Source organism: Rhinoderma darwinii, chromosome 4 (assembly GCF_050947455.1).
Source record: "Rhinoderma darwinii isolate aRhiDar2 chromosome 4, aRhiDar2.hap1, whole genome shotgun sequence".
NCBI lineage: Eukaryota > Metazoa > Chordata > Amphibia > Anura > Rhinodermatidae > Rhinoderma > Rhinoderma darwinii.
The window spans coordinates 150,059,723-150,087,447 of record NC_134690.1 but is presented as its reverse complement, the minus strand read 5'-3'; the positions used below and the strand labels follow the sequence as shown (position 1 = coordinate 150,087,447).

At 45.4% G+C, this 27,725-nt stretch overlaps 1 protein-coding gene across 2 annotated transcripts in view; it reads right to left on the bottom strand.

The window, feature by feature from the left end:
• ATP11B (ATPase phospholipid transporting 11B (putative)) overlaps window positions 1-8,682 on the bottom strand; it is a 178,029-nt gene extending 169,347 nt beyond the window's left edge. The window contains exon 1 of one of the 2 annotated variants that reach the window (XM_075861675.1): window positions 8,446-8,682. In XM_075861675.1, coding sequence (XP_075717790.1) covers window positions 8,446-8,496 — 51 coding nt within the window. In that variant the 5' untranslated portion in view covers window positions 8,497-8,682. The remainder of the gene's footprint in view (window positions 1-8,445) is intronic. The other variant, XM_075861674.1, reaches the window with a different exon arrangement.
• Between the last annotated feature and the right edge of the window lie 19,043 nt (window positions 8,683-27,725).

The window sequence follows — 27,725 nt, the reverse complement described above, 5'->3', positions numbered from 1 at the left end:
ATATATATATATATATATATATATAAAGACCCTAAAAAAGTAATATTTTACATAAAATATTTTATTTTATTGCCATCACATTAGAAAAAAAAAACTACACATATTTGGTATCTAAACGAGCGTAATAACCTGAAGAATTAATCTAACAAGTTATTTAGCGTGGAATGTGAATGGGATAAATAAAATAAACAAGAAAAACAATACAAAGAATTGTTTTTTTCCTATATTCAGGCCGTAAAAATAAACAATTTTCTACCCAAAACAGTAAAGAGAAAAATAAAATTTCTCCCGCATAATACAAGGCCTCATATGGCCACGTAAAAAAAAAAACAAAAAAAAAGTTATGGCTGCTGAAAGGCAGACGCGTAAAAACAGAAAAAAAATGTAGATGGTCATTAAGGCCTTTTCAGACACGGTCATTAAGGGGTTAAGTTCCAGTATTGCGCTGTAAAAAACGGAGATCCAAAAGCAATATTACAAGAAGCTAGGGTTCTTGAGAATCTAACACGGTTAGCGGTGATGTGTAGTTACAGTACTTTGTAGTAGTAACCAATTACAAAATCTATCATTTCACCTTCGAAAGCTCATCAGACATTGACAAGCAAAAGTCAGGACCATCAATGGGAACAATTTAAGAGCCAACTACAAGTCAAAGAATTGTGGCTTCGAGTGCCTAGTGGGACGAAAAAAAAGTCAAAAGTTTAATAAAATTTTTAAAAAGTAACCCCCTGATAAATAAATGCAACCCATTTTTTTTTTTTTTTATTAAAAACTATTAGATTTCATTAAAAGTGGGTCACTGTAAAAAGAAAAAAAAAACAAAAAACCACCACATTAGGTAGCTGCCACAATTGCAACGACCTATAGAACATAAATAACTTGTTATACTGCACTGTACATAGTTTAAAAAAAAAAAAATCATTGGTGGAATTGCTGAAAAAATAAATTCTATTTACCTGAAAATACAAAAAAAAAATGCAACTCATTCTGCAAAGAATAAAAAAAGCCCTCATACAACTATATCAAAGGAAAAATTAAAAAAGTTATGGATCTCAAAACGTGGCCACACAAATTACCACTAAACGTAAAAAAGAAGACTACATATTTGAAATTGCCACATTCGTATCGACCTGTAGAATTAAACATGTTATATTTAGCACATGGTAAACGGTGAGAAAAAGAAAAAAAAACCTAAACACAATGGCAGAATTGCTGTTTTTGCCATCCTTTCCAAAATTACAAAAATTAATTAAAGCTAAAATCAATACAATTATATGAACCCCAAAATTGTACCATTGAAAAATACAAGTCCTACAAGCAGAAAACCAAGCCCTCATACTGCTGTATCGAAGAAAAAAATGTAGCATAAATGCTGCAGAATTTCCAAACGACGTGGTGCGGTTTTCAGACGGAATGTACCATGGGTTCCAGGTTGTACACGCTGCATGGTTTTTACGCAGCGTATCCATCCCGTGGGAACCTGGCTAAGGGGTTTAAAAGTTTGAACGCTGTTTTTTATACTGATGACCTATCCTTAGGATAGGTCATCTGTATATGATCGGTTGGGTCTGACACCCGGATCCTGCACTGATCAGTTGCTCCAGCGCAACTCTAGCGCGATGCCGCTCGTTACTCTGAAGGGTCGGCTGTAACAAACAGCCGGCATCGTATGGAGCGGGTTCACTCCGTGAGCCCGTTCCATACTTCCCCTACCCGACTTTGGCATATGTATACTTCAAATCTTGTGAAGGGGTTAAAGCGGCTCTGTCACCAGTTTATAAATGCCCTATCCCCTACCTAATCTGATAGGCGCTGTAATGTAGATAACAAGTTTTATTTTGAAAAATGATAATTTTTGAGAAAGTTATGAACAATTTTAGATTTATGCTAATTAGTTTCTTCATGTCCAACTGGGCGTTTTTTTAACTTTTGACCAAGTGGGCATTGTAAAGAGAAGTGTATGACACGGACCAATTGGCGTCATACACATCTCTCCAATCATGTCCATCTGTATTCACAGCACAGCGTGATCTCGCGAGATCACGCTGTGCTGTCACACACACACACACACACACACACACACCCACAGTAACGTTAACGAAGTGTCTTGTGAGAGAATAAATATTGCCTCAAGCCAGGATGCGATGTCTATTCACACTCCCGACAATTCGGTAAAGTTTCTGTGGAACTTACTCACACAGCACAGCGTGATCTCGCGAGATTACGCTGTGCTGTGAATACAGATGGACATGAATGGAGAGAAGTGTATGACGCCGATTGGTCAGCATCATACACTTCTCTTTACAACTTCCACTTCGTCAAAAGTTAAAAAACGCCCAGTTGGGCATTAAGAAACAAATTAGCATAAATCTAAAATTGTTCAGCACTTGCTCAAAAATGATCGTTTTTCAAAATAAAAACCACTTATCTACATCACAACGCCTATCAGATTAGGTATGAGATAGGGCATTTATAAACTGGTGACAGAGCTTCTTTAACCCCTTCCCAAGATTTGACGTATCCATACGCCAAAGTCGGGTAGGTTAAGCATGGTGTGAGCTTTGTGCCTGTGTTCTTGCTACTTCCCATCTATTTTGCAATCACCTATGTACCCTCTTGCTTCATCACCTGCTTGAGAAGTGTGCGTGTAGTAAAGAGGCTCTGTCACCACATTATAAGTGGCCTAGCTTCTACATAATATGATCGGCGCTGTAATGTAGATTACAGCCGTGTTTTTTATTTAGAAAAACGATCATTTTTGACTGAGTTAGGAAGGAAGGTCAAAACCTGCCTCAAAATTGCAGGCGGAATCTTGAGGCAGATTTTTTCTGCCTGCAAAAAAACTCTGTGAACAGGGCACTGTCCAAAAGGAATGACCAACGACCATGGTGTTGTAATTCTCAGGGCATTTATCATTTCAATAATAGTATTATTCAAAAGCCAAAAATGTTCTGAGATTCACAACACTACGATAATAGTCTAGTTCAAAGATAGGAGAAGAGGTAATGAGAGGTGATCAGATCTGATCTTAGGCAGAGTCTGCGGGGAGGCATCATTTGACCGCATTACAAAACTGGAAATATTAGTAAGTGGCCTATATTGGTGGGAAACAATTGTTCAATATAATTTGTTAAAAACAGAACTCCTTTAACTCAGCTAATTAAAGATATAAAATATTTCCGTGAGCTTAAAATTGATTTTCCAATGTAATGCACAAGACTGCTTTTGTGGCCGCAATTTATGAACATTTTTTGCAGATAAAGTTATATGGCCCCATGCACAGGACTGTGGTTTACACATAGAATTCAATGGGCGACTAGGTGCGCAAATACGCACCAATATAGGACATGCAGTGAGTTTCGCACAACGGACACTCGCTGCATGAAAACTCACGCATGTCTGAATAGCCCCATTGAAATGAAGGGGTCCGTGTGCTGTGCGTTATTTAAACGGACAAGGAACACTATTGTGTGAATGAGCCCTAACAGATTACACAACACAAGTGTGAACTTAGCATTGAGAAAACAATGGATGTATTCAAGACAAAATAAAAAAAAGAAACTGGAGTGACTTGGTGTGACACGCTTTACAGAAAAGTTACAGTACCTCATGTGACATTTCAGGTTTTTTTTTATCTGGAGACTAACCACATGTGAGCAGTTTCACTACACAAGAGAAGTCACATCTTGTCTTGAGTTCATCCCCTTTTTTTTGTAAATTAGTAGAGTACAAAATAGTGTACTGCGCACGACATGTTACTAGATGCCTCTCGTCAATTACAAAAATAATGTTGGGGGAGTTATATTAAGACTGATGCTACTAATAAAAAAAATACATAAATGCCCAACTGTAGTGGGCCCGGGGTGAAATAAAAAAAAAAAAAAAGAAGCCTCCCTCTATCCAGACAGTAGGGCGCATAGATTCCACTAGTTTTCTGATGTATTTCAATTGAAAAGAGTGAGGGAGTTTTATTAAGACTATGGGTATGTTCACACAGCCTATTTTCAGCCATTTTTCGGGGTGTAAACGCCCCGAAAAATGGCTGAAAATACAGAGGCTGAATGCCCCCAAATATCTGCCCATTTCAATGGGAAATACGGAGTTTCGTTCCTACGGGGCGTAAAAAAAAAGTGCATGTCACTTCTTGAGCCGTTTTTCATTGACTCAGTAGAAAAACAGCTCCAAAAACGCCGCAAAACACCCAAGTTGCTTAAAAAAACGGCTGAAAATCAGGAGCGGCTTACCCTTGATAACAGCACCGTATCTTCAGCCGTTTTTTTGTTAAGCGTGTGAACACACACACACACACACACACACACAAGGTACTGATGCCAGGCAGCGGCAGGGCCTTATATGTGTCCTGAGCGGGGTGTCACATACAACCGTCCTGCCTCGGCCTGGCATCAGTGCATTGTATGAGCCACTGCCTGCAGCGAGAGCCTGAGGGGATCCAGGGTGGAGTAGTGAAGTGGAGTAGTTTTTTTTTAAACTTATTTTATTGTCTGAAGGGGGACAATATGGGGTCTTTACCCTGCTACACCCCACAGAGTGTAATATTTCTGGCATAAATTATAGTAAGTCTGTCAGGCCACAGCGGCCCCGAACTTTTTTTTAAAAGAAAAAAAAAAAACAAAAGTGGCGAGGGTAGCGTAAGATGTCCAGAAGTCACAACTTTTCATCGTAAATTGTGATTTTCTTTCTAACTTTCTATGCCAAAAAACTGTTGTGGAAAGGTTAGATTTGCCCCAGGGGCGTTTATGCTGAATGCCATCCTTATCAAGCAAATTTTTGTAGTGGTCTGTGAAAAGGGGTCTGGCCTAGAAGTCGTATTGTGTGTGTGATATATTATTCCGCTTCTTTTTCCGTGCAGAGAAGTGAAGTTACCTTCGGCAGATATAATTTGTTCAGTAGATGCGCCATATTCCACACTCGACATGCCTTTCCTGGGGAATACTGCGAATGTTACTCTTCAATTCAGTAACGGAGCACAGCTCATGATACGCTAGAATTGGTAGATGTGGCTCAATGACTATTGTGCGTGATAGGATGAGTTGTGTGCCTCATATAATGACGTTCACGACAAACAGGATTTTCACACAGGAAGGCCTTGTACACCCACAACGGAATTGCTGCAGAAATTCAGTTGAAAGCCAAAGGCTTTCCGCTGTGGCAAAAACGCACCATTTCGTGTGGCTTTTGCGGCAGAAAATGGTGCCGAAATTGCTGCATTTTTCCCATTGTTAGGAGATGGAGACATCTATGAAAAACGGAGCAATTCAGTCCACTTTCCATACCAGGAATTGACAAGCTGTGGTCCGAAAAATACCGCAGGTCAATTTTGGCTCGGAAATTTTACGCAGCACATGGATGAGATTTGTTAAATCTCATCCACGATGCGGCTACTGTATTCTGCTGCGGCATTTCCGCTACGTGTGGACGAGCCCTTACACCAGAATTCTATCGCAATTGCATCAATAAATCTCCTGTCACAGTCATTTCATCAGAATTGTGTTAGGCTGGATTCACAGAAGCATGTTCGGTCCGTAAAGGACGGAACGTATTTCGGCCGCAAGTCCCCGACCCAACACACTGCAGGGGGTCGGGCTCCTAGCATCATATTATGTACGACGCTAGGAGTCCCTGACTCACCGTGGAACTACTGTCCCGTACTGAAAACATGATTACAGTACGGGACAATTGTCCTGCAGAGAGGCAGGGACTCCTAGCATCGTATATAACTATGATGCTAGGAGCCCGGCTCCCTGCACTGTGTTCGGTCCAGGTCTTCCGGCCGAAATACGTTCCATCCTTTACGGAGCGAACATGCTCGTGTGAACCCAGCCTTACAATTGCTAATTCTTCCGGCTTTCCGAGATCATTTTATGGGTATGACACGCTGGTACAGTTGTGACAACAATACATTCTTATTACCAAAACAACCTTTCTTTTTATTTGAAATGAAACTTGATATATTAGTATATGATGAAAATGGGGGTGCAATAATGGGGGTGCGTAGAGAAATGCAATAAGGGGGGGAGCGTAGAGAAATGCAATAAGGGGGGGAGCGTAGAGAAATGCAATAAGGGGGGGAGCGTAGAGAAATGCAATAAGGGGGGGAGCGTAGAGAAGTGTAACGACTAGGGGGGCGCAGACAAGTGTAACGACTGGGGGGGGGCGCAGACAAGTGTAACGACTGGGGGGGGGCGCAGACAAGTGTAACGACTGGGGGGGGGCGCAGACAAGTGTAACGACTGGGGGGGGGCGCAGACAAGTGTAACGACTGGGGGGGGGCGCAGACAAGTGTAACGACTGGGGGGGGCGCAGACAAGTGTAACGACTGGGGGGGGGGGCGCAGACAAGTGTAACGACTGGGGGGGGGCGCAGACAAGTGTAACGACTGGGGGGGGGCGCAGACAAGTGTAACGACTGGGGGGGGGCGCAGACAAGTGTAACGACTGGGGGGGGCGCAGACAAGTGTAACGACTGGGGGGGCGCAGGCAAGTGTAACGACTGGGGGGGCGCAGACAAGTGTAACGACTGGGGGGGCGCAGACAAGTGTAACGACTGGGGGGGCGCAGACAAGTGTAACGACTGGGGGGGCGCAGACAAGTGTAACGACTGGGGTGGCGCAGACAAGTGTAACGACTGGGGGGGCGCAGACAAGTGTAACGACTGGGGGGGCGCAGACAAGTGTAACGACTGGGGGGGCGCAGACAAGTGTAACGACTGGGGGGGCGCAGACAAGTGTAACGACTGGGGGGGGGCGCAGACAAGTGTAACGACTGGGGGGGCGCAGACAAGTGTAACGACTGGGGGGGCGCAGACAAGTGTAACGACTGGGGGGGCGCAGACAAGTGTAACGACTGGGGGGGCGCAGACAAGTGTAACGACTGGGGGGGCGCAGACAAGTGTAACGACTGGGGGGGCGCAGACAAGTGTAACGACTGGGGGGGGGGCGCAGACAAGTGTAACGACTGGGGGGGGGCGCAGACAAGTGTAACGACTGGGGGGGGCGCAGACAAGTGTAACGACTGGGGGGGGGCGCAGACAAGTGTAACGACTGGGGGGGGGGGCGCAGACAAGTGTAACGACTGGGGGGGCGCAGACAAGTGTAACGACTGGGGGGGCGCAGACAAGTGTAACGACTGGGGGGGCGCAGACAAGTGTAACGACTGGGGGGGCGCAGACAAGTGTAACGACTGGGGGGGCGCAGACAAGTGTAACGACTGGGGGGGCGCAGACAAGTGTAACGACTGGGGGGGCGCAGACAAGTGTAACGACTGGGGGGGCGCAGACAAGTGTAACGACTGGGGGGGCGCAGACAAGTGTAACGACTGGGGGGGCGCAGACAAGTGTAACGACTGGGGGGGCGCAGACAAGTGTAACGACTGGGGGGGCGCAGACAAGTGTAACGACTGGGGGGGCGCAGACAAGTGTAACGACTGGGGGGGCGCAGACAAGTGTAACGACTGGGGGGGCGCAGACAAGTGTAACGACTGGGGGGGCGCAGACAAGTGTAACGACTGGGGGGGGGGCGCAGACAAGTGTAACGACTGGGGGGGCGCAGACAAGTGTAACGACTGGGGGGGCGCAGACAAGTGTAACGACTGGGGGGGCGCAGACAAGTGTAACGACTGGGGGGGCGCAGACAAGTGTAACGACTGGGGGGGCGCAGACAAGTGTAACGACTGGGGGGGCGCAGACAAGTGTAACGACTGGGGGGGCGCAGACAAGTGTAACGACTGGGGGGGCGCAGACAAGTGTAACGACTGGGGGGGCGCAGACAAGTGTAACGACTGGGGGGGGGCGCAGACAAGTGTAACGACTGGGGGGGGGCGCAGACAAGTGTAACGACTGGGGGGGCGCAGACAAGTGTAACGACTGGGGGGGCGCAGACAAGTGTAACGACTGGGGGGGCGCAGACAAGTGTAACGACTGGGGGGGCGCAGACAAGTGTAACGACTGGGGGGGCGCAGACAAGTGTAAAGACTGGGGGGGCGCAGACAAGTGTAACAACGGGGTGTAGAGAAAAGTGTTAAAAAAATTTAAAATAAAGTCACATGACCAGGGGGCAGCGGTTGGTAAATCCCAGGGGTCGTCAGTCCGGGGCGCCACTACTGTCAGAACAGATTGCCGCTAATAGTAATGCGCGTTATGTCATGTATGAGGAGCTCCACATACACAGTGCATGGAGCGATACCACACAGAAAGTTGTGCAACTCTCCCCACATCTATATCCAGCCGCCTCTGCAGCCATTATACTGTATACCTGTCTCACAACTCCGCCTCACCTCACAACAGCGGCGCAACAAACACAATCTACGGGAAAAAGTTCTCAGTGCAAACGGAGATTGAGGCCTACAGAGATCCCCAGTCTATCCTGCAGAGCTGCCCGAGATCACTGCGCTGAGAGTGACGGATTGTATAGGTACGGACGATACGTACCAACTGCTGCCAGACCCAGCGCACGAGAAAGCAATCCCTCCAGGAATCCATCGCCGAGCGGCGCCCAGTATCACATCACCGCACCAGCATGGCCATCGGGGAAAAGACGTTGAGTTTGGCGGTGACTCCCCCGCTGTGAGACCGGCCCCGTCAGTCAGCTACCTCCGCGGTGCGCGTTCGCGACAGCAGCATAGGATGCCAGGAACGCGCACTGGGGGGGGGCGTGAAGCTGAGGAGGATTGTATCCCGCCCAATGACTGGAGCGTCACGTCACTGGGCGTCGTGTGGTACAAGGGGCCGGGAGCTGCTGCGGTCACACGGGAGCGATGTGTAAAGTGGCTGGCATTTCACCACCTGTGTTTCCATTCTGCAGAGACCTGGCAGTTGCTGAGCTCTGCTCTCCGCCGCTATTCATTTTCCTGTTCTTGAAGATAGTCCACAGCCATTTTTGTTAAGAAACAAAACCAAATGTGATATACCAGTACTGAGTACACCAGAGCTAAAGCAGTGTACTGTGACAATGCACCACACCTAATACACACAATTATGTACTGACAATGAATCTGTGTCCACGGAGCTCATCAGATCACCCAATGCATGGAGCTCCAATTGTATCGAAAGTTTACATGACCGGTGGCGTAGCTATAGGGGTCGCAATTGCGACCGGGCCCCAAAGCCAGGGTGGCTCGCCACCAGCCGCACCACATCAATAAAACGTTACTATAGTACTTACTCGCCTGGTTCCGAAGCGCAGCGGAGGTCCTGACGTCAACGCTATAAACCGCGCATGACATCCCGACCCTGGATAGAGTCAGGACAGGACCTCCACTGCGGCTCAAGAGGAGGGTAAGATTAATATCCCTGTCTGCTGAAGCTGATAGGTCGGGGTCCGACTCCCGGGACACCACTAATCAGCTGTTTTGAAGGGGCCGCAGCGCTCGTACGAGAGCTGCTTCCGATTCATTCCGGTCACTTGCTCACACTGTGAATCCGTGTCGGTGACTCACAGTGTGAGCGAGTAAGGGAAATGAAGGGGAAGCAGTGCGGTCCCTTCAAAACAGCTGATTGTCCCTGGAGTCGGACCCCAACCCATCAGCTTTTGATGGCCTATCCTAAGGATAGGCCATCAATGTTTAGGGACTGGACAATCCCTTTAAGCCTACGATGTAGCAGACTTAGAGGGCCCATGAGACAGGATCACAGATTGTGTGATGCTGTCTGCTGGGCCCTGTATCTAAGCCAATCACATCGTAGGCTTAGATACAGGGCCCATGTGTGATCCTGTCTGATGGGCCCCAGCAGACAGTAATCTTATACTGTATAAGATTACTATCTGCTGGGGCCCTGTATCTAAGGATCTTACATAACCACATGGTAAGCTTAGATACAGGGCCCATATGTGATACTGTCTGTTGGACCCTGTATCTAAGCCTACCACATGGTAGGCTTAGATACAAGGCTCCAGCAAACAGTAATCTTATACTGTATAAGATTACTGTCTGCTGGGGCCCTGTATATAAGCCTACCTTGTAGTAGGCTTAGTTAGATACAGGGTCCAACCGACAGTATCACACATGGGCCCTGTAACATGTGGGGGGGTGGGCCCTGTAAGAACTTGTGCATCGGGACCCATGAGCCTTAAGCCATACCCCCATGAGCCTTAAGCCATACCTCCCAACTTTTGAATTCGGAAAATAGGGACATTTTTAAACCACGCCCAATATCCCACATAAACATCAAATAACAAGCGCACATTGTCACTGCGGATCTCTAGACTGTCTGAATATCACAGATATTATGGATCCGGTTATATCGTCTTTATGTTACTTTTCCTAACTTGGGTATAACATTTGCTCATCACGACGGCAGCTTCAGGACAAACCAAAAGGCTGAGATCAATGAAAGTCAAGAGTGAGACCCTGTGGTGGATGACTTTTCAATTGACAGGTAGCAGAGTTACATGATGGGGAATTTTTTTTTCCAGTTGTGTAACTCTGCTACCGGTCATGGGAAAAATCATCCACCAGAGGGAAAAATGTTTCCCCATGGCGGAGAACCACAAAGAAACACCTGGGAATCTGACATGACGGGGAAACATTTTTCCCTTTGGCGGATGACTTTTCAGCTGACAGGTAGCAGAGATACATGAAGGGGAATTATTTTTCATTGATGTCTAGTTTCTATTGTAGCGCAGGGAAGACAGAAGTCGTTGGAGGTGAGAAGTTTTTTATTCTTCATATTGATAACTTTATTTTTTTCGTTTTGCAGGTTCCGCTGGACTGTTTGGACTACGTCGTAGAGTCGTTGGACTACTGCGATGATCTACGGTTTTTGTTTAAATAAAATGGCGAAAGAGGGTTGTGTGGGAGAGTTCTTATTTCCATAAAAAATATTTTCTTATGTCTCTGTGTTTTTTTTAATACTTTATTAGCGCCTTGGTAATGACAGTTGTCTGACCGCGTCCATTACTAAGGTGGGGCTTATGTGTAAGTCGGTAAAAAGGCTGCAACTAACCCCCCATTATCTTCCCGGTACCCAGCGCAACCAGTGGTGCTGGGAAGAGCCGGGTACGATCCAGTACCCGACTGTCTGTAGTGACGGGCTGGCACTGGGGTGGCCGCAGGCTGGTATTATTAGGCTGGGAGAGCCAGAAACAGTGACCCTTCCCACCCTGGTAATGCCGGGCTGCTGCAGTGTTGTATCTGGCTGGTTATGAAAATGGGGGGGACGCAATGTCGTTTTCTTTTTTAAAACGACGTGATTTCCCCCCCCCGTTTTTCATAACCAGCCAGATCCAACATACCGGCACCAGCCTAGTATAGCATTACCAGGGTGGTAGGGGCCATGGTTTTTGGCCCTTTCCAGCCTCATACCAGCCTGCGGCCGCCCCAGTGCCTGCCCATCACTACAAATGGTCAGGTACTAGATCATACCCGACTACTCACAGCACCCCTGGTGGCGCTGTGTACAGGGGTAATAATGGAGGTTAGTTGCAGCCTTTTTACTGGCTAACCCTAAGCCCTACCTTAGTAATGGACGCGGTCAGACAACTGTCATTACCAAGGCGCTATTAAAGTATTAAAAAAAACCACAGAGACATAAGAAGATATTTTTTTATTGAAATAAGAACTCCCCCACACAATCTTCGCTAAGCATTAGGCCTTATTCACACGAACGTATATTACGCCTGTGCTACGCGCGTGAAAATTACGAGCGTCGCACGGACCTATGTAAGTGAATGGGGCCGTTCAGACAGTCCGTGATTTTCACACAGCGTATGTGCGCTGCGTGAAACTCACGACATGTCCTATACTTGCCCGTGTTTCGCGCAGCACGCACCCATTGAAGTCAATGGGTGCGTGCAAATCGTGCACGGCACACAGATGCACCCCAAGCTAACAAAGTGTTTTTTTCTTCCTCCAATTGATTCATTGGAGGCTTAGAGGCAGAAAGCGGTTCAAAATAGGGCATGACGCTTTTTTGTTTCCTTGAGCAGTCAAATGCGCCCGTAAAAAAAATGCCTCCACGTCTGATTGAAATAAATGAAGGAAGATTTGAGCCAGTTTTAGTCCTGATTACGAAGCCTCAAAATCAGCGCCAAAAAGCTTTGTGTGAACTAGGCCTAAGGCATATAGACAGGAGTTGTGTTGTTACTCCTGTAATGAGGTTCTCTATCCAAAAATATTTCACTGTAGTAGCATGCTTAAGGGTCTTAGCAGAATCGACAATTATCACCTATCCACCACTGGGACCCTCACTGATTGTGAGAACGAAGTTCCGAACTCCCCTTTTCTCATCACTGCACCACCACAGTGAGGAGGAGCTTGAATGAAGCAGCGGTCGAGTATGGGCTCCATTCGATATCGTTGGCACTGACGGAAACAGCTAAGTGCTGTATCCAGCTGTTTCCATCATTCCCATAGACCTTGAATGGAGTGGCAGCGCTTGCTTGACTGCCACCACATTCAATGTCCTCCTCAATGTGGTCGAGCAGAGGAGGAACACAGGGTTCCAGAGGACAGTTGTCGCAATCTGTGGCTGTCTCACCGGTGGAGCCCCCAGCGATCAGACAATTATCACTTATCACCTATCCTCCCACTTTTTGAACAACTTTTCAAAGTGGCGAGAGTAGTAGAAAGTAGCATATTTTTGTACAAATATGAAATGAGCCAAAATTTTAGACTTTTCTACACTAGAATGCTAGCTTAAACATTTTCATAACCCTCTTTGTGTTTTAATACTTCACTATTTTAAAGATCTCTGCTATCAGTAAAAAAAAAAAAACATATATACGTAAAGGGATTGTCAAGGGTAAGGGTATGTTCACACGGCAGCCTCCGTTACGGCTGAAATTACGGTGCTGTTTTCAGGAGAAAACAGCACCGTAATTTCAGCCGTAATGGCATGTGCAGGCGTCTTTCGCTGCGTCCATTACGGACGTAATTGGAGCTGTTTTTCCATGGAGTCAAGGGAAAACGGCTCCATTTACGTCTGAAGAAGTGACAGGCACTTCTTTGACGGGCGTCTTTTTTACGCGCCGCCTTTTGACAGCGGCGCGTAAAAAAAATGACCGTCGCCACAGAACATCGTAAGACCCATTCAAATGAATGGGCAGAAGTTTGCCGACGCTTTTGAGCCGCATTTTCGGACGTAATTCGAGGCTAAAACGCCCGAATTACGTCCCTAAATAGTGTGTGTGAACCCAGCCTTAGAAATATATGACTGCTTTCTTCCAAAAACAGTGCCACACCTTTCCACAGGCTGTGTGTCGTATTGCAGCTCAGCCTCATTCACTGGAGGTAATCTGCAATACCAGGCACACCCCCCATGGACAGGTGTGGAGATGTTTCTGTAAAAAAGCAACCATGTTTTTCTAAATCTGTACAACCCCTTTACAACTGCTCACATCTGAGGGTCTGCTACAATGGTATCCAGTCTAGGCAATTTTCTGTGAGCTAAGCATCACATTTTCTTCTCACTTATCCTGCTACAGGTGCCATTGTTGGTAAAATTGTATCAGCCTGGTGAGTTTTACTGGCGTGATGAAAATAAAGAGTTGTCATCAGTCACATCAGTATTTCCATCCATTGCTCTGTTTACGTCAATGAATGGGAAACATACGTTTTTTTTTTTACTATTCTGAATAGTAAATGGGAAATCGTCAGTTTTTCCATTCCTTCATTTTGACACTGAAATCAAATGGACAATTGATGGAAAAAAATTGATGACAACCATGACATCTGTCTTTTTGTTTCCTTATAACCGAGGTGGATATGGGATGTCAGATCAGGTGCTGACCATGCAGTCATGTTAATCCATGCAACCATCAATCAGTCAGACAATGACTCTTTTCGATCAATGCTACATGCAATAAGGTCAGAATCCCCCAAAATTTGATACTTTACTCAACCTTACGACATTTGAGCCCTCCAAGGTCGTCTTTCAGATGAGCGTATTTTACATCTGTATTCCATCCATTTTTTTCTGTACGTAATACAAAGCTAATTTTAGTCAATGACGCTATTCAAATTATAGCATTCACTACTTTAATGTGTATTGCGTTTGGAAAATGGCCTTTGAAGTCTATGGAGGGTGATTTATTTTTTTTGCAAATAAGTTAATAATTAGAAAAAAACTACGTGGAGACCCCCTCATTTTTCATAACTAGACAGATACAACATAGCAGCAGCAGACTAGCATTACTAGGGTGGTAAGGGCCACGGTTTTTGGGCTTTCCAGCCTAATACTACCAGCCTGCGACCGCCTCAGTGCCAAACCATCACTACAGATGGTCGTATACTGGATCGTACCCGACTCTTCCCGGTACCCAGGGGTGTAACAAGGAAAGACTGGGCCCCATAGTAAACTCTTGACTGGGGCCACCCTCAGGTGCCACAAGCAGCCCCCTTATAGATAGTGCCCCCTGTAGAATGTGCCATACAGCCCCGCCTATAGACAGGGTCACACCCCACTTCCCCTTTGTTGATAGTGCCAAAAAGCCCCCCTGTAGATATTGCCATAAAACCCCCTGTATATAGCGCTATACAGCTCCCACAGTATATAGCGCCACACAGCCCCCCTCCCTTGTATATAGTGCCACACAGCACCCCATAGTAGATAGTGCCACACACAGACCCCTGTAGATTGCGCCACACACAGCCCCCTGTAGATAGTGCCACAGCTCTCCCCCTTGAAAATAGTGCCATATAGCCCCACTAGTAAATAGTGCCACACAGCCCCCCCTTAGTAGTGCAACACAGCCCCTTGTATATAGTACCAAACAGCTCCCCCATGTGTACAGTGCCACACAGCTCCCCCTTGTGTATAGTGCCACACAGCTACCCCTTGTGTATAGTGCCACACAGCCCCCCTTTGTGTATAGTGCCACACAGCCCCCCCTTGTGTATAGTGCCACAAGGCAATGGTGCATCCGAGAAAGTTGTATCAGCCAGGGGGATGTCAATCAAACATGGAAAGGTGGGTTTGGAGGCAGGACTATGTGACTCTTCAGGATAGCGGCACCGCCACATGAACCTTTAATGAGTAATTAGCATATAGTGTGCGCCGTTTTAAAAGTGGATTTTAAAGATTTTACTGCATCTGAAAAAAAACATACATTTGGAAATATTGTCAGGTCATGTATTACCGCATGGTGGCGGTTGAAGGGGTTAAAACTACCAGACAGGTTCCCATGAAATATACAATGAATTGAGAACAATTCCATCTGCCCTGCAATTTTGTTATTGTAAATATATCCTATATAATCACAGATCCAGAACCAAGCTCTGACATATATACAGTACCACAACCAAGCTCAGTGTCATGTCCATGGCCGCGGGCTATTCAGGTTCACTCACCTCCTGACGGCCGCAGCCATGGGTCTGCGAACGTTGGCCCCAGTCTCCTCCTCAGGAGACGCCAGCGCTCACTTCCGCTTACCTCGGCCAGGTCCCGTAGGGCCAGTGCGCACACCTCAGTTAATGTCAAAATTAGCCCATGAGTACCGTGGACTATAAGAAGGGCCCAGCCCATTCCTCCCATGCCTGAGCGTTGTTGTCGTACCCAAAGTTTGTCTAAGCCAGGAGAAAGGAGGGGGGATTTTTTGAGGACACTAGAGCGAGTGTGTCTTCTCAAATTTTGCAGCATAAAGCAATGAGGTTGCTTTACCACATGCCAATGCTGCAATTTTGGGAATTGTTCCCTCTAGTGACCAGCACATGGAAATGTTCTAAATTAGAATCTAATTTATAATATTTCCTGACTTGTGAAAAATTTTTAAAAATTAAAACAATGTGTAATCATTTATATACTAACTGTTTAACTAAAAAAAAAAAATTTCTAGCGACACATTCCCTTTAACCCCTTAAGGAGGCAGCCTAGTTTTGGCCTTAAAGAGGCTCTGTCACCAGATTTTGCAACCCCTATCTGCTATTGCAGCAGATAGGCGCTGCAATGTAGATTACAGTAACGTTTTTCTTTTTTAAAAACGAGCATTTTTGGCCAAGTTATGACCATTTTTGTATTTATGCAAATGAGGCTTGCAAAAGTCCAAGTGGGCGTGTTTAAAGTAAAAGTCCAACTGGGCGTGTATTATGTGCGTACATCGGGGCGTTTTTACTACTTTTACTAGCTGGGCGTTCTGACGAGAAGTATCATCCACTTCTCTTCAGAACGCCCAGATTCTGGCAGTGCAGACACACAGCGTGTACTCACTTCCTGCCCCAGGTCCTGCATCGTGTCGGCCACATCGGCACCAGAGGCTACAGTTGATTCTGCAGCAGCATCAGCGTTTGCAGGTAAGTACCTACATCGACTTACCTGCAAACGCCGATGCTGCTGCAGAATCAACTGTAGCCTCTGGTGCCGATGTGTCCTCGCTCGTCCGACACGATGCAGGACCTGGGGCAGGAAGTGAGTGACGTCACAGCGTGATCTCCCGAGAACACGCTGTGTGTCTGCACTGCCAGAAGCTGGGCGTTCTGAAGAGAAGTGGATGATACTTCTCGTCAGAACGCCCAGCTAGTAAAAGTAGTAAAAACGCCCCGATGTACGCACATAATACACGCCCAGTTGGACTTTTACTTTAAACACGCCCACTTGGACTTTTGCAAGCCTCATTTGCATAAATACAAAAATGGTCATAACTTGGCCAAAAATGCTCGTTTTTTTAAAATAAAAACGTTACTGTAATCTACATGGCAGCGAGCAGATAGGGGTTGCAAAATCTGGTGACAGAGCCTCTTTAAGTCTCAGAGCCCATTTTTCAAATCTGACATATTTCATTTTATGTGGTAATAACGTCGGAATGCTTAAACCTACCCAAGCGATTCTGAGATTGTTTTCTCGTGACACATTGGGCTTCATGTTCGTGGTAAAATTTGGTCGATATATTCAGTGTTTATTGGTGAAAAATTGCAAAATTGAGAGAAAATTTTGAAAAAATAGCATTTTTCAGAATTGAAATGCATCTGCTTGTAAAACAGACGGTTATACCACCCAAAATAGTTACTAGTTCACATTTTCCATATGTCTACTTTAGATTGGCATTGTTTTTTGAACATTCTTTTATTTTTCTTGGACGTTACAAGGCTTAGAACATAAACAGCAATTTCTCTTATTTTTAAGAAAATTTTAAAAGCCTTTTTTTTAAGGTACCTCTTGAGTTCTGAAGTGGCTTTGAGGGGCCTATGTATTAGAAACCCTGATAAAACACCCCATTTTAAAAACTAGACCCCTCAAAGTATTCAAAACAGCATTTAGAAAGTTTTTTAACCCTTCAGGCATTTCACAGGAATTAAAGCAAAGTGGAGGTGAAATTTGCAAATTTCATTTTTCTTGCTGAATTTCAATTTTATTAATTTTTTTTTTGTAACACAGAAGGTTTTACCAGAGAAACACTACTAAATATGTATTGTCCAGATTCTGCAGTTTTTAGAAATGTCCCACATGTGGCTCTAGTGTGCTCGTGGACTAAAACACAAGCCCTAGAAGCAAAGAAGTACCTAGTGCATTTTGAGGCCTCTTTTTTTATTAGAATATATTTTAGGCAGCATGCCAGGTTTGAAGTGGTGTTGAGGTGCCAAAACAGTAGGAATCCCCCAATAGTGACCCCATTTTGGAAACTACACCCCTCAAGGAATTCATTTATGGTTGTTGTTACCATTTTGACAGCACAGTTTTTTCACAGCACCTATTTCAATTGGGCTGTGACATTAAAAAAATGAAATGTTTTCCAATAAGATGTAATTTTTTATCAAAATTTCTTATTTTCACAGGGAACAAAATACTCCATTTTGTTGCCCAATTTCTCCTGAGTTCAGCAATACCCCATTTGTGGCGATAAACTGCCGTTTGGGCCCATGGGAGGCCTCAGAAGGGAAGGAGCGCTGTGTGTTCTTTGGAGTACAGATTTTGCTGGTTTGGTTTTCGGTTGCCATGTCACATTTGCAGAGCCCCAGAGGTATCAAAGCAATGGAAACCCACCAGAAGTGACACCATTTTGGAAACTACACCCCTCAAGGAATTCATTTATGGGTAATGTGACCATTTAGACCCCATAGTTTCTTCACAGAACTTATTTGAGTTGGGCTGAGAATGAAAAAAATATATATTTTTTCCAATAATATGTCATTTTAGCGCAAAAATTCTTATTTTCACAAGAAATAAAATACTCAATTTTGTTGCCCAATTTGTCCTGAGTGCGGCAATACCCCATTTGTGGTGATAAACTGCCGTTTGGGCCCATGGGAGGGCTCAGAAGGAAAGGACCACCATTTGGCCTACTGGGGATTTTCTAGTGCGAAGTCATGTATGCAGAAGCACCTGAGGTACCAGTACAGTTGAAACCCGCAAGAAGTAACCCCATTTTAAAAACTACACCCTTAAGGCATTCATCTAGAGGTGTAGTGAGCATTTTGACCGGAGACCTACACCCCATAAACTGTAATGTGGGTTCTCCCGGGTATGGCAATACCCTACATGTGGCTGTTATCTGCTGCCTGGGCACACAGCAGGGCTCAGAGGGGAAAGACGAGGGGGGATAAGCTGTGCGGAGTGCATCAGGGTAAGTAAAATTGGGGTAAATTATAAACCAAGGGATGTATGATAAATTTTAAAACACTCTTTCATACAGAGCTCTGGTTATTCGGGACACGTGTCACATTGATATATTGTGTCATCCCTTATCGGCCTCTTATAGCAGACTTTGCACCTCTTTTGATTTTTTCCCTTCTTGCCAGTTTGGGGAACTTCTCCTGGAAAGTGTTGCCGCCCTGGTACGATGCGTGGCCTCGCTTCCAGAAGTACTGGGTGCCCCCCCTTCTTGGTCCCTAAAGATTAGGTTCTTGATAATCACCTCTTATAATTCCAGGAAAGTTCCCGTCTGGCCTGCACATCGACGTAGCACGTACGCATTGTACAAAGCCATCTGTATGATGTGCCCGGCCAGCTTCTTATACCACACCGCATGGTGCTCTAGGGCTTCAGGATTTGATCTGACAAGTCCATCCCTCCCATGTACCTATTGTAGTCCAGGATGCAGTCTGGTTTGGGGGTGGCCTTTCCTTCATATATCCTAAACCTGTAGATATACCCTGATGCACTCTCACACAGTTTATACATCTTCACGCCATACCTTGCCCTCTTACCCGGCAGGTACTCGCAGAATTGAACCCTCCCTTTAAAATGTACCAGGGGCTCATCAATAGAAATACACTTCTCGGGGGTGTATGCTTGGGAAAACCGGGCACTGAAACGGTCTAATAGGGGTCTCCGTTTATACAAACGGTCGAAACTGGGGTCATCGCGGGGTGGGCACGGCTCATTATCAGTATAATGTAAGAAGCAAAGTATTGCCTCATTTATTTATTTTTTTAGGTTACAGTTCAGTTCTGAAGTTGCTTTGAGGGGCCCATATATTAGAAACCCCTATCAAATACCCCATTTTAGAAACTAGACCCCTCAAAGTATTCACAACAGCATTTAGAAAGTTTATGAACCCTTTAGGTGTTTCACAGAAATTTAGAGCAAAGTAGAGGTGAAATGTACATTTTTTTTTTGTCAGAAAATCCTCTTTATACCATTTTTTTTATAACACAAAAGGATTTATCAGAGAAACGCAACTTAATACGTATTGCCCAGACTCTGCAGTTTTTTTTTTTTTTTAAATATCCTTTTTATTGTCAGTTTTCACATTTTCTTACAAACATTTCACGTAAGAGTTACATCATGAGTGCGCAGCACTCAACTGTCATGGGATTAACTTTTAAATTAAATTCAACATAACATATAAACACACCAACATAGAAACATGGCATAATTGTCGATCTTCAGATGGACCAAACAAACATGACTCCCCCAACTCCAACACCACCTAGATCATCAATGAGTTTCCACTCATCCTTTCTCCCCCAGCTGGTTCACAATTGCATCCTCCCTAAAACGCCTGCCAAGAGCTGCGTGCAGTACCACTTTGTGTACTGGAAAGGCCTAACAATTTCCGCTATTTCGGCTGTTGTACATTGCGTTTCTATAAATACTTGCCACTTATCAAATAGCTTCTTGGTTCCCGTTTCCTTCCGCCTTTCCACCTCCACCCTCTCAAGAACCAATAACTGTTTCAGCCGTGACACAATCAATTCTAACCCCGGCGTGTCTGCCTCTAACCAGTGACTCAGGAGGCATCTCAAAGCTACCAGTAAAATCGTGTGCACCAACACGGGAGGTGATCTTACTCCTCGAGCACCCTCTTCCTCTGGCGGCCGCGCCTGATGGAATAGTAGCGCTTGGGGCGCCATTGGGAGATTCGTTTTCCAATGGTCCTTAAGATATTTCTGTACCATCCCCCAAAATCGTTTCGTATGTACACCCCCCCACACTCCATGCCACAAATTCGTCAGTGGTGTATTGCACTTGGGACAACTTGTAATGCGATCAGGGAAAGATTGTGAGGGCAAGATATTAAAGCCATATATAGCTGTATGCATCAACTTGAAATAGGTTTCCCTCCAGCTCTCATTTATCACACTCTTCCGTACCGTCTCCCAACCCCCCAGTATGGTCTCTCCTATATCTGGATCCTGAGTCCACCGTTCCCAGCTTTTAAAACGAATCCTTAATTGCGGACGAACAAAACCCTCTCTCAATGCTCTATACATTCCTGAAATGGTCGCCCGCCCAGTTGTTGGACCTATGACCTCATCCAGAGTGTGCGTAGTAGCTTCCTTACTCAAATCCCTGAGCCTGGAGGTACAAAATGTTCGTACCTGAAGTACTTGCAAAAAATTGACTCTATCTACTATGGGTCTGAGTTTAGCGGTGATTTCCTCCCCAGTTAACCACCTCTTTTCCTCTGTATGCATAAGATCCCCTGCGCTACCAATGCCTACCCTCCCCCATGAGGCAATTCCGTCCCCCTTGTCCATTCCCGGTAAAAACTCCGGATGACCGCTCAACGGCATATACTTCGATACCAGGTGGGGTAACCCAAACTGCTTACGTACCACTTTTCAAGCTAGAACTGTATCTCTCAATACAATGGAGGTTTTGAGACGGCACGGAAGAGAAGCGATTCTACAATGTAACAAAGCTTTCAGGTTCCAAGGTGAAGCATACTCCCCTTCCAGATCTAAATTGGAATAATTGCTTGTTTCATGAAGCCAATCTACTACATGACGCATAAGACAGACCACGTTATAACCCCTGACATTCGGAAAGTTCACACCCCCTTCTTGTTTACCCATCATGAACTTGGTGAGTGCTATGCGCGGCCTTTTTCCTGCCCATATAAATTTAGTGAATGAAGCCGTCAATTTCGAGACATCCACATGCTTCAATAAGAGAGGTAGCGTTTGAAAGGGGTATAGCAATCTAGGAAAACTAACCATCTTGATCAGATGACATCTTCCCAAGAGGGACAACGGCAATTGGCCCCATCTAGTGAGTTCCGCTTGTATTTTTTTAATTAACGGGGGATAATTTAAGCCATACAGAGTGTCTGGTACCCTCCCTATTTTGATACCCAGATAGGTAATGCAGTGTTCCACCGGTGATATCCCGCAACCCAAGGATTGCCAAAAGGTCTTTGGCAATGGCCTGCCCAACTCCAGCAGTTCGCTCTTAGCTATATTGACTTTGTATCCCGAGCATTGCCCAAATTCCTGCAAAAATTGAAAAACCTTCCCTAAATGCTCCTGAGGGTTTGACATAAAAAGTATGACATCATCAGCGAACAGGGCTAATTTCACTGCACAAGATCCCACTTGAATGCCTCTGAACATATCCGATTCCTCCAAGAATCTGGCCATAGGTTCCAGTGCTAGATTGAATAGCAGGGGCGACAAGGGGCAACCCTGTCGTGTTCCTTTATGTAATTGGAAGGGATCTGATAGGAACCCCGAGGAGTGAACGCGTGCTTGCGGGCTAGTGTAGACTCCCTTCAGGAAGACCCGGAAATCTCCCTGAATGTTCATTTTGTCTAGCACCATCCCCAGCCATTCCCAGCCATTCCCATTGTATGTTATCAAAGGCTTTCTCTGTGTCTAGCGCTAAAAGTGCCGGCCTGGTACCTGGCTGGGGATCGTGCCTGACTGTTTCTAGCACCGTCAATACCTTGCGTAAATTTGTCACTGCAGCCCTGCCCTTTACAAAGCCTACCTGAGATTTTCCCACCAGTATGGGTAGATACATAGCCAGTCGATTGGCCAAAATTTTTGTGAGCAATTTCTGATCTTGATCTATCAGCGAGATGGGGCGGTACGACCCCGGGTCAAGAGGATTCTTCCCCTTCTTGGGTAACACCTTTATATGCGCTACCTTGGCCTCTGCTGGTAAAGCTCCCGTTCCTAGTAAAGTATTATAATATGCCACCAAGGTAGGGCTGATTTCTTCTCTCAGAGATTTGAAAAACTCCCCTGTGAATCCATCCGGACCCGGGGCCTTTCCGTTAGATAATGTTTTAATGGCGCTCCAAACTTCCTCTAGTGTAATCTCCGCGCTCAAATGACCATTCTGCTCCTGGGTGAGCCCTGGCAACTTCACCTTCTCCAAAAATTCCCTCCCTTTTTGGAGATCTATGGGTGTTTCTGAGTAAAGGGCTTGGTAATATTTACTTAATATGGTATTGATTTTTTTTGGGTCCGAGGTAGGAGTTCCGTTTGAGTCTTTAAGTGTTGAAATATGTGCCGGTGCATACCTCCCCTTTGCTAACCGCGCTAATAATTTGCCCGCCTTATTGCCGAAACGCATTAAATCAGCATCAAATTGGGACCGGTAAATACTCTCTCTTTTGTCTAACCATTGATCAAACTGTCGCTTGGCTTCCTTCCATTCCTCCCCCAATATCATTGATGGCGAATGTAGGAATGCTGTGTACGCACGCCGTAATCTGTCGCTCGCTGCCTTGTATCCTTCGGTCGTCTTACGTTTAAGATTAGACATATACTGCATGATTTTCCCTCTTATACCGCCTTGGCTGTACGCCAATACAATGACGGTTCCGAGCGATGCGCTACATTATCCCCATCGAATTCCATCCACCACCCCTTAAGCTTCTGTGTAAAGCCCTCATCCTTTGCCAGAAAAGCGGGAAACCTCCAGATAAAATCCGTTCCTCTAGCTACTGTGTCAGCCAATGTAATGGTAACCGGAGCATGGTCCGAAATAACTAAATCTTCAATTGCCGCTTCACGTAAACGTCGCGCCATTGCGTCACTAACTAACAAATAATCAATACGCAACCATGACTGATGAACATGAGAGAAATGTGTATATTCCCGCGCATCTGGGTGTAAACTCCTCCACGCATCTATTAGGGCCGTGTGTCTTAAAAAGTCGGGCAAGATCTTATCTCTATTTCTCTGCGAACTAGTCCCTGCGCTCCTATCCTCCTTTGAAGACCTTACAGTGTTAAGGTCTCCCCCTAAAATCAAAAACCTAGTGCGATCCTGCTGGAATTGGGTTTCCAAGTGACCAAAAAAAACAGTGTTAACCGTATTTGGGCCATACACATTATGAATACTGATGGTTTCCCCTGCATGCTCCATCACTAGATGGATCCAACGGCCCTCGTCATCCCGCTCCTGGGACACCAGCGTAAACGCAAAGTTTTTATGTACCAGAATTATAACTCCCGCCTTACCCTCCCTTGCCGACGAGCCAAAAACCTGACCCACCCAGAACTTTTGCAAATACTTAAACTCCGGCTCGGTTAGGTGAGTTTCCTGCAATAGGGCCACATCAGGATGCAATCGTTTCATGTGCCTTAAAAGTTTGGTCCGTTTCTGTGGGGACCTCAGCCCTTTAACGTTCCAAGAAACTATTTTCATGTTATTGGACCGTGTTTAAGATGAGCTAAAGTGCCTAAAAGTCGTGTGGAGTCCAGGGAGTCAGATCCGTCTTTTCCCAAGAGCCATGTACAAACATTAACATTAACATCATAACCAAACCCTGGCTTGTAAGCCAGAACCAACAAGGCCAACCATCCCTTACCTAACAAAATCATAAAATCACCTGCGGCAAGGGTTAGCAGTCCCTTAATACCCACTGGTGTATGTGACTTCACTTTTTTCTGTTATGCCAGAACGCTTGAAAGCTGGGACTGATGGTGCTGCAGCTCATCTTCCTGTGTGTATAGCAGGGTCGCAGTGGCGGGAAGCGCCGCCATCTTACCTCCCTTTACCACGGCCGCGGCTGATTCCTCCATGGCTGGCTTCTGCGCGCTTCTGAGGAGGTACCTGTCCATACAGGCACCACCGATGATGTTGCCGTGTGCAAGGCTGGTGACTTCCCCGCTGATTATCGTCGCCGTAGCGACTATTGCGAGCTTACAGGCTGGACGGGAGCGGGAGCTCAGTCACTCGCGTCCTGCATCCCCAGCGCCGGAACCGGAAGTCAGACTCTGCAGTTTTGAGAAATATCCCACATGTGGCCCTAGTGCGGTAATGGACTGAAGCACCGGCCTCCGAAGCAAAGGAGCTCCTAGTGGATTTTGAGGCCTCTTTTTTATTAGGCACCATGTCCGGTTTGAAGAGGTCTTGTGGTGCCAAAACAGTGGAAACCCCCCAAAAGTGACCCCAATTTGGAAACTAGACCCCTTGAGGAATCCATTGTAGTTTTCTTGGGGTGCATGCAGCTTTTTGATCAGTTTTTATTCTATTTTTAGGTGGCGTGGTGACTAAAAAACAGCAATTCCACTATTGTTTTTTTATTCTATTTTTTTTACAGCGTTCACCGTGCGCTATAAATGATATATTCACTTTATTCTGCAGGGTGATACGATTATGGCGATACCATATGTTTATAGTTTTTTTTATGTCTTATGGCGTTTGCACAATAAAATAAGTTTTGTTAAAAAATCATTCACTTTTTGTGTTACCTTATTCTAAGCGCCAGAACTTTTTTATTTTTCAATCAATAAAGCCGTGCGAGGACTTATTTTTTGCGTAACGAACTGTAGTTTCGATCAGTAGCATTTTTCGGTACATGCGACTTTTTGATCTCTTTTTATTCCATTTTTTGGGAGGTGAAGTGACCAAACAATTGTGATTGTGGTACGGTTTATTATTATTTTCTATTACGGCGTTCACCGTGCGGGATAAATAACGAAATAATTTTGTAGTTCAGGCCGTTACGGACACGGCGATACCAATTATGTATAGTTTATTTGTTTGTTTATATATTTTTATTAATAATAAATGACTGATAAGGTAAAAAGGGGGATTTTTACTTTTAATACTTTTAAAACTTTTATTTTCTTATTTTTACACATCTTTTTTTAACTTTTTTTTTTCTTTATTACTTTGTCCCACTAGGGGACTTGAGGGCAGGAGGCCCTGATCGCAATTCTAATACACTGCACTACATGCGCAGTGCAGTGTATTAGAACTGTCAGCTACTCACTGACAGCAAGCATAGTGGGTCCTGACGTTGTCAGGACCCACTAGGCTTCCGTCTATGGCATAGCCGGACGCCATTGTTTGGTGTCCGGTTGCCATAGTCACCATCGCCGGCCACTATTGTGTAGCAGGCCGGCGATGGCAGCTTAACCCCTAAAAAGCTGCGATCTCTATAGAACGCGGCTTTTAAGGGGTTAATCAGCGGGGACACAGCGATCGGTCCCCGCTGTAGGAGCTGTGACAGCTGCTGTACGAGACAGCAGCTGTCACAGCTCCTGTATGTGTCGGGAGGACGGCCGAAACGGCAGTTACTCCCGAGACGTACTATTAGGTCATGGAGCGCGAACGATACAGCTGCCATGACCTAATAGTACGTCCAGGAGCGAGAAGGGGTTAAGGAGATCCTGGACACCAAGTGAGTGAGTGGAAGAACCTTTTATTTGGTGAATTGGAGGAGGTTTGGTCCTGAAGAGAGGTCTAGGGAGCCAGAAAAGAACCTCAATGCCCCTACCTTCCTGAAGAAGATTCTCTCTCGTTTTGTCTCCAAGAGGAGGGGGCGTAAGAGGGGGGATACTGTCATACCCATGGCCGCAGGCCGTCAGGCTCACTCACCTCCTGACAGCCGCAGCCATGGATCTGTGAGTGCTGGTCCCCATCTCCTCCTCAGGAGACGCCAGTGCTCACTTCCGCTTCTGCCGACCGGGTCCCGTAGGGCCAGCACGCGCACCTGAGTTGAAATACAAAATTAGTCCATGAGCACCCTAGACTATAAGAGGGGCCCAGCCCCTTCCTGCCTTGCCTGAGCTTTGTTCTCATTACCCCGCCTGTCTATGCAAATGACCTCCTAAGTGTTTTCCAGTTCCCAGTGTTTGCCGTTCCTGCTACCTGTAACCTGTATCCTGTGCTATCCTGGTCAAGTGCCATATTAAGTTGGAGTCGTTGCTGTGCTGAGTACTATGACTGTCGTGCTACACCACGCTATGATTCGGTAACGTTTGTCTTGGATTTACAGCAAGGCAAGCGTAATCTCGCGAGATTACACTGTAAACTGTCATTTAAAACTAGATTACGCTTGCCTTGCTTTAAATCTCACACGAACGTTAGCGAAGTGTCAGGATTCTGAATAGACATCCTGTCCTGGTTGCTAGTGATGTCTATTCACTCTCCGGACACTTGAGTAACGTTAATGTGTGTGTTTGTGGCTGCACATAGTGATCTAGTAAGGACACTATGTGCTGTGTAAATGAATGGAGAGAAGTGTATGGCGCTGATTGGTCACTGATTGGTCAGCGTCATACACTTCTCTCCACAACGCCCACTTGGTCAAAAAGTAAAACACGCCCAGTTGTCCATTAAGAAAGTCATTAGCATAAAGCTAATATAGGTCATAACTCCGTCAAAAATGATAGTTTTTCTAAATAAAAAACACTGCTGTAATCTACATTACAGCGCCGATCATATTATGTACAAGATAGGGCACTTATAATGTGGTGACAGAGCCTCTTTAAATCTGTAACTGTGGAGTTGTACCTATCGGCTGCTCCTGCCATTGTTTCGCTGTAAATATTTGTGGTTCCTGTGTTTTTTGATCTGTATGTGTATTTTTTTCTCTAAATTGACTAAATTATCCTTTTTTTAAAGTTTCATTATTTGCATGACATATTTTAATAACTTTACATTTTCAACTGTAGTATGCCTTTGTTTTTATAAAATAAACTAATGTTTGTTGAAATATACGTTTGCTTTTTATTTGATTTTGACGTTACCTTAATGGTTGACTGCGTCAAAACGTCCATTGCTCCGCAATGTTCGCTACGCCTGAACTAAGGCTCCATCCCAATCATCCCCTTAATGCACTTCTTTGTATTATTCTCTTTCCAGACTACCCCCGAGTGACCTTTTTAACATTTATTTTTTTATAATAAATATACCGAGCAATTTTGTGTTTATACAAAAATAACAAATTGCGCTTTTATTCAAATAATTTGTAAATAATGTGTTCAAATATACCCCGGTCATGCCTTGGGTACAGCGAGCACCAATCACAATCATTATTCAAAATATAATCCTGTCATGCGCACAGGTATACTTATTGTTTCAGAATGTTCGGACATGCAGAAAACATTTTCGGTCACGTCCCAAACATGTCAGGGCATGTTTCTGTCCAATGAACACGCCCACAACTCAGTACGCACGATCACATCATGGTTTCAGTGCGCACCAATTGCATTCATTCTACGTGCATGAACACGCCCGCAATGCCGTACGCACCAATCACAGCCTTGTTACAGCGAGCACCAATCACAATCATTCTACGGGATGCTATACTGGAAGGGGCGGGGAAGAGTACAGGAAACGGAAGTACAACGGATTTGGAAGAGGTGGGTC